The 7,789-nt window shown below is 36.9% G+C and overlaps 1 protein-coding gene across 1 annotated transcript; it reads left to right on the top strand.

Moving 5' to 3' along the window:
- Positions 1-410: 410 nt before the first annotated feature.
- LOC126888720 (52 kDa repressor of the inhibitor of the protein kinase-like) lies at positions 411-1,214 on the top strand. Its single transcript, XM_050657104.1, has one exon. The coding sequence runs from the start codon at positions 411-413 to the stop codon at positions 1,212-1,214; it is 804 nt and encodes a 267-aa protein (XP_050513061.1).
- Positions 1,215-7,789: the final 6,575 nt, after the last annotated feature.

Here is a 7,789-nt window from a genome sequence, read left to right as displayed (position 1 = left end):
GCATGCAATATAACAGCAATCAGAAATTGTTTGGGAACCCTCGAAAGCATTCATACTTTCTTCATCTATCCGAAACGCCAAAATGCTCTTCAAGATGCGATCAATGAAGATGAGACGCTACGTGAAAGTCGGTTGAAGAAATTGAAAAAATTTTGCAAAACCAGATGGGTAGAGCAACACGAGTCTGTCGCAACTTATCTGCACTTACAACCAGCAGTAATTCGCGCTCTTGATGTGATTTCGACCACCTGGAAGCATCCGACGACTTCATCTGGAGCTTTCCAACTTCTTTCAGCAATAAAACTGCAAATTTCCAGGTAAAATTCAAGACTCACACTAGCACGTTACCAGCTCTCTATTATAAGATGTTTGTATATTCTTCATTCTTTGAATTTAATTTCCAGATCTCCATGCATATTTTGAGCTCAGTACATTCTTTGACTTTGTCTCTGAGTCGAGTACTTCAGTCCGAAAACCAGGATCTTGGCGAGGCTATCGAACTGGCTGATGCTGCGAAACAAGTCCTGCTTGAAAGAAGAGAAAACGCCGAAAAGGACTTCAGAGGAATTTTCAAAACCGTGAGCGAAATCAGCGCAAAATACGACATCGAACTGCGGAAACCAAGGCTCGCGTCAAAACAGACTCAACGCTCCAACGTACAAACTGATTCAGTTCAAGATTATTTTCGCATAACGATTTACATCCCATACATTGATTTGTTTCTGACCCATATACAAGATCGATTTTTGAATCACCGCAAAATTTTATCAAACTTTGCTTGCCTCTTCCCCAACAAAATGAAGAATTTCAATGAAGAATCCTGCGCTCAACTGTTTGAACCATACTCTTCAATTTTGCGGGATGATTCCCGTGACATCTGGGTAGACGAAGTCAAACTTTGGCGTCAACGCATCGCCGGAAAGAACGTTAAAAATTCGCTTGAAGCACTCGATGTGTGCAATGGAGATGCGTTTCCAAATGTACATCAAATGCTTCGCATTTTGGCAGTTCTGCCTGTAACGACAGCAACGAATGAACGCTCCTTTTCAACATTGCGTCGCCTCAAGACTTACCTCAGGTCAACAATGTCTGAAGATCGGCTGAACGGATTAGCTTCGCTCAATATACATCGCGATGTCGAGGTCGATCCGCAAAGAGTTTTGGAGAAGTTTTTTTCTACACCTCGCAGAGTTAATTTATTATATAATAACTGAATATCAAGTCAAGACCAAGACACAATAAAATGTCTTCATTTATAAGAAAAGTTTCTTATTATTTTTTATTAACTTCATAACCTAACATGATACACATATGTCAAAACCCCCCCCCCCCCCCCATAAACGAATTCTGCGCACGGGCCTGTTAATATATTCTCCGTTAATTCGAATTCTGGCCTCAACATCGGCTAATGCATTTAAAATAAAACATACGACAGGGAGATACAATGCTGCTAACATTTTTTACAACATTATTAGAGTAGAAATAGAAATCTAACATAAAGTTAATAGATCTGAAACAGTGGAAACACCATAATGAAGTCTTACTGACAGAAGATAGATGTAAATTCCAAGAGATCGGAATGGAAGAATCATCCGAACATACACAAATAGTTGGGATAACAACCGGAGAGTTAAGCGAGGGCCTCAAAAGATCGAAAAACGGTAAAGCAGAAGGACCTGGAGACATCCCAATTGAGTTGGTAAAGTACGGACCAAAAGTATTACATGAGATGTTGGTTCAAGTATTTAATAAATGCTTTAAAGGGCAAAATATCCCTGATGAATGGAATGTTGAATACATCAGCTCAATGTGCAAGAAAGGGGATAAACGCCTATGCTCTAATTACAGAGGAATAACTGTTACCAGCTCAATAGGGAGGTTGTACGGTCGAATAATAAAAGACAGAATAGGATCAGAATACAAATACATGGAAAAACAAAGTGGATTTCCTACAGGAAGATCGTGTACTGATAATATATTCGTTCTACAGCAGGTAATAGAAAAACGGAAGGCAAAGAATCTATCTACCCACCTATTGTTTGTAGATTTAGAGAAGGCATACGATACGGTACCTTTGAAAAAACTGTTTCAAACATTGACGAAAGTAGGACTTAGTAGAGAGTATGTGGATGATATCGCCAATATATACAAAAATGCAAGAAGTGTCGTTAAAAAAGGAAACTTTATATCTGAATAATTTCCAATAACAAAGGGGCTTATACAAGGATTTTCTTTGTCTCCGACTTTATTTAAAATATATGTATATGCAATCATCGCTAGAGCAGTGGAGGTAACAAGTATCCGCAATGGGAATAGACATAGGCGGTGGTAAATGTCTAACAACTTTGGTTTTCGCAGATTATCAGGTAGTCGTAGCGAATGATGAGGAAGACATGGACTACATGTTTAGAAAACTAAAGAAAGAATATGAAAAATGGGGCCTCAATATGAATATGTCAAAGACAGAGTAATTTAAAATAAGGGATGATGAAGAAGATCCAGATTTAGAACCACATAAACATGTAAAGAGTATAAATATCTCGGATCTATAATATCTCAAGAAGGCACTACCAAAAGAAACATCGAAAACAGAACGCAGCAGGGCAAAAAAGCGGTAAACATTCTACTATGGTCTATAGATATAAGACAAAAAACGAAATTGACAATCTATCGTACCTTGGTAGAGCCTATTATGACTTATGTGGCAGAAGTTTGGCAGATCACGAAGAAAGATCGAAAAAGAATAGAAGTAGTAGAAATGGATTACCTAAGGAGAGCGTGTATATATTCAAAAAAGATCACATCAGGAATGAAGATATTAGGAGGACAAATACTGTATATTCCAGTATAGATAGAATTGAAACAAGACAACTAATATGGTATGGTCACGTGAAACGAATGAACAAAATAATAAACAAGAAAGTTGCTTAAACATAAACATAATCAAAGGTAAAACAATTGGACCAGATGATATTCTTGGGGAAATATAGTATATTTTAAAAGAGACAGAAACAAGTTGAATAATAAAATTGTTTAATTAAATCTATGATCCTATGATCCAAAATATAAACTTTGAAAAAATGAAATTAGGGAAGCCGACCCCGCGTAGAAATAAATGCAAAGAGAATAATGATGTATAAAGTCAAAATAAAATATTTAGAAATATAAGTCTCGGTATTTAATACCGACATCTCGTATTTTAATAATATTTACAAACAATACTAAATAAAGTTTGAGTTTAGGCGATTTCAAAATTGTCTTTGATAAAATTACTGAGACTAAAAAATATTGACGACTGGCCTACGGGGTAAAATGTAAATTTCTCGACGGATAACTGACAGGGGAGATAAGAGTCCTCATAACTCACGGCATTTTCATCTGGTGCTATCACGAACACAGTTACAACATTTGTTATCAGTTTCGCAGCTCTGACGTCTGACTTTTCCTACATAAATAACCAATACCACTCCCGACTCACAAGGAAATGTGTTTATTAAAATGTACAAAAATGTTCTTCTTTAATTTTAATGTCGGGAAAAATATAAAGCTATATACATTAGTAAAGTTTTGTAGACAATACAATTTAACATTTTGGACCTTAAAAATGTGCGTAATAAAGTTCTTAACGTTTTTTCTTTTATTCTTTCAGAACCATATCTTCGATACAAGTTGGTGATCACTCTGGCCCACATAAGTTTTTTTATAGTGTTAAAGGCAGATATCGAGGACTGAGTTTAATAAATCTTGTCCAAGTATACTTTCGCTCCTAGAGCATCATCGGGGGCGTTTCGTCAAATCAGGAAGGTATCCTTGAATGTGGTAACATTTGTTTCATATGAGTAAATCATAGTCATCATCATTCAACCCGGATCTATCCACTGCTGGATATAGGTCTCCCTCTGTCTTTTCCATGCATTTGTGTTTTGGTGCTGTTTGCATCCAGTTTTTGTCAATCCGTTTTATGTCATCAAACCATCTGGTTGGCGGACGACCTCTACTTCGGTATGCTTCTTCTCTTGGTCTCCAGTGTATTATTCGTTGTGTCCATCTATTGTCCGACATTCTACCTATGTGTCCAGCCCAGTTCCACTTTGGAGTCATAATACTTTCTATGGCATCCGTCACTCCTCTTCTTCATCTTATCTAACGGTTCGTAATTTGATCCCGACGAGAAATGCCTAACATTGGGCGTTCCATGGCTCTTTGGTTATTGTTAAAGTTTCTGCACCATAGGTAAGTACTGGCAGGACACGCTGATCAAAGACTTTTCTTTCGAGATACATAGACATTTCTGATTTAAGGAGATAGCTCAGCTTGCCGAATGCCACTCAAGTGAGTCCTGTGCGGCGGCTTAGTTCGCACGTTTGATTATCTCTTTCCTTCTCATGCCCTAAGTACTTATAAGAGGTGGTTTCTTCAATAGGCATGTCATTTACTGAAGTCTTTTCGCTTAACACAAGATCTGTCATGATTTGTGTTTTTGTATGGTTGATATTTAATCCAACTTGTAAGGAGGCTAGGCATAGTTTCTCCAGTTGCGATACTGTATTATCGATGCTGTCAGCAAAAAGAACAATATCGTCAGCGAATCTCAAATGACTAAGTATTTCCCCGTTGATATTAATTCCTTTTTCACTCAGATTTGCGTTCTTAAACATATGCTGTAATAATGTTTTAAACAATTTTGGTGAAATTGTGTCTCCCTGTCGCACTCACCGTTTTATTTTAAATGCCTTGGTCTTTTTATCTGCCAGTTTCACGCTTGCTGTCGCATTTTGATAGATGTATTTAATCATGTTTATATAACGATGATCTATACGACACTCTGTTAAGGCTTTTAATATCTTTTGATGACTTATGGTGTCAAAAGCTTTTCCATTGTCAACAAATATCAGGATAAGGGCTTGTTATATTCAACACTCTTTTCTATTAAGTTCTTAATTACTTGTAAATGATCATTCGTGCCATATCCTGCTCTAAAACCTGCTTGCTCTTTTGGCTGATAGAAATCCAGCTTACTTCCTAGTCTGTTGGTAATAACTCTTGTGAATAGTTTATACACTTGTGACAGCAAGCTAATGGGTCGGTAATTTCTAAGGTCCCTGATATCTCCCTTCTTATGGAGTAAGACGATTTCTGCGATGTTCCACTGCGTCGGTGTTATCGCTTCGCACAGACATTTATTGAATAATTTAGCAAGTGCCAGTAAAAGTGTATTTCCTCCTAGTTTTATGCTTTCAGTCACTATTTTGTCTTCACCTGGGGATTTATTGTTCTTCATCTTTTGAAGCGCACTTTTAATTTCGCCAATAGTTATGTTCGGCATTAACTCTGAGCCTTGATTCTCTATTGTTGGCAAAAGGCGTCTTTCATCGGATTCACTTGTTTCATAAAGTTGTCGCTAGAAGTCTTCTACTGTTTTCACTATTCCTTCCTTATCAGTCACAATGTCGTCTTGTTTATTTCTTAACTTATGTATGTTTTTTCCTGTGGACATGTTGGGTCTTAGAACTTTGAGACTTCTATTTTCCTCTACCACCCTTGTCACATCTCGCATGTTATGTTGACTTATGACTTTTCGGATTTCTTTGTTTATTGTTTTATTGAGTTGATTAAGTTCTGCGTAGTTTGTGTGATACCTGTCCCTCAGCGTCCTTCTTTTTTCTATAAGATTTTTAGTGTTGAGACTTATTTTTTCATTTTTTTTTAATATAAGTAAAGGAATGGCAGAAACTAACACATAACATATAACACACTGGACAAAAGAGAAGCAGAATAAAATTAAATGCCGGTACTACGTCACGTACATATCGAAGATGGAGGTACAATGTACAATGAAGGTACAATGTACCTTCATCTTTGTAACAGAACTCCTCCGTTCTTAGGTGTCGATCGAAGATAAGTCACTAGAGATAGCGGGAATAGAGCGCCTCACGCTGGCCTGCATTGATCGGGGTAGGATTTCATATGGGAGTCCGTGTACCCAAGACTCCCATATGATAAGCACTTTGCTGATTGAGAGCCCCTATAGCGCATCAGAGTGCTATCGGGGGGTAAGTGGATGGTCTGGAGCATTGAAGCGGGGTGGAGTGATTCCTGCTTACGGGAGTTAATCCTCCTCGCCCCAATGAATTGTATCACCCGAATGTCATTCTCTAGGGGTGAGCAAGTCTCTCAGGCTGGGTTAAATCACTATGCTTGCTAGGTGTCGATCGAAGAAACGTCTCGACGTTCGCGCGTCTTGCTCGTCTTGTACGACCCTGCAATCAGCGAACATAATATTCACCAATCTTTAAAAAAACTAAAATTGAATTTATCGCAAAAATCAACAAAAAACGAAGAAAGCGAATAAAATATACTTACCTCCATGACTGGAAACTTACGTCTCACTCGAACTTTCTCGTGCGCTACCGATCGCAAGGGACGAGAGTTGTACAAGACGAGGGGATTTGCAATCCTAGATGACCACTAAACATCCCGTCTACGGAGTTCAATGCTACAACGAAGGAACTTGAGTGTTGGGGAGAGGCCTGCGCGGTGGAGTCGAGTCGATCACTTCGAGCGTTGACACGTGTGTGAACGGTCTAAGAATTAATTATGTTAATTAACACTTTTTGTTTATTCTTATTTTTTAGTTTTTTTATCTAGTTTAACGTGATTTTTTTATGTACTTTTTTGATGGTTTTTTATCAATTTTTATGCTATTTTAATCTTTTTACATAAGCTAAACTAAATTATCGCCAAAATAGGACTTTCTATGCCACTGTTTTTTTTATTTGTAATTACAGCGTAATATAAGATACTCATGGGACTTTTTTTATCGCTCCATGCATCCTCTTAACCTTCTATCGTCAATTTTTGACAGGAACCTCTCACAACTGATTCCTGATCTATATCCTGAGCAACATACTTTAAATTTGTTCCGACTGTTTTTTTTATATCATCTACCCATCACATTTGTGGCCTACCTATCGGTTGTCTACCTGTGTAAAGTCTTTAATGTTGTATTATGGCGTTCCAATGTTGGTCTTTTTGTCTACCGGTATTCCTCTTTCTATCTGACGGTTGTATACCTAACATTGCTCTTTCTATTGGGGCTAGTTTGTATTTGTTCATATTTGCTTTGGGCCAGGTTTGACATCCATACGTCATGATAGAAAGGACGCACTAGTTAAACAATTTGCTGCTTAAGTATTGATGTATTCTGCTGTTCTTGAGTGTCCAACTGAGTTTTCCAAATCCTTCCCGAGCCACTTTTGGTTCTCTGTTTCATGATCACAATTTGGCCTAGGTAGATTATATTCTTGGATTTGTTCTCTATTATTGTTATACATCTGGAATCGACTGTGTTGGTTAGTATTTTTGTTTTTGTCATAGTAATTTTTAGAATTATATGCATATAGTGCATAATCTATATCAATTAATATCATTCCTAATTTGTAATTACATAATTGAATTTTTTCAAAACCTTTTTCGGATTGAAAATCTAACTGTCAAAACAAATGTAAAATGTAATGTTCATTATAATGAATGCCACAAGAATTTTTTTCTTCCACAAAAAACGATTTTCCGAAAAAGGTTTAAGAATCTATATCAATAAAATGTTTCTAATAAATTCTGAAAAATAAGATTCCATGATATTATTCCAGGCAACTCAATTTGTTTAGAATTATGATAAACGTCAAAAATCTCGACGTGACGTCACCACTAATATGACGCCTAACAAATGAACTGCTTAACTTCTTAATTACATTTTCCAATTTCATCTTACACTACCTTCCATCCAAAA

Source organism: Diabrotica virgifera, chromosome 7, assembly GCF_917563875.1.
Source record: "Diabrotica virgifera virgifera chromosome 7, PGI_DIABVI_V3a".
Taxonomy (NCBI): domain Eukaryota; kingdom Metazoa; phylum Arthropoda; class Insecta; order Coleoptera; family Chrysomelidae; genus Diabrotica; species Diabrotica virgifera.
Note: the sequence above shows the minus strand (reverse complement) of the source record. Positions and strands in the feature narration are given on the sequence as shown.

Excerpts from the sequence above, each read along its gene's own strand:
- LOC126888720 (XM_050657104.1), top strand. The coding sequence starts at position 411 with ATGCATATTTTGAGCTCAGTACATTCTTTGACTTTGTCTCTGAGTCGA.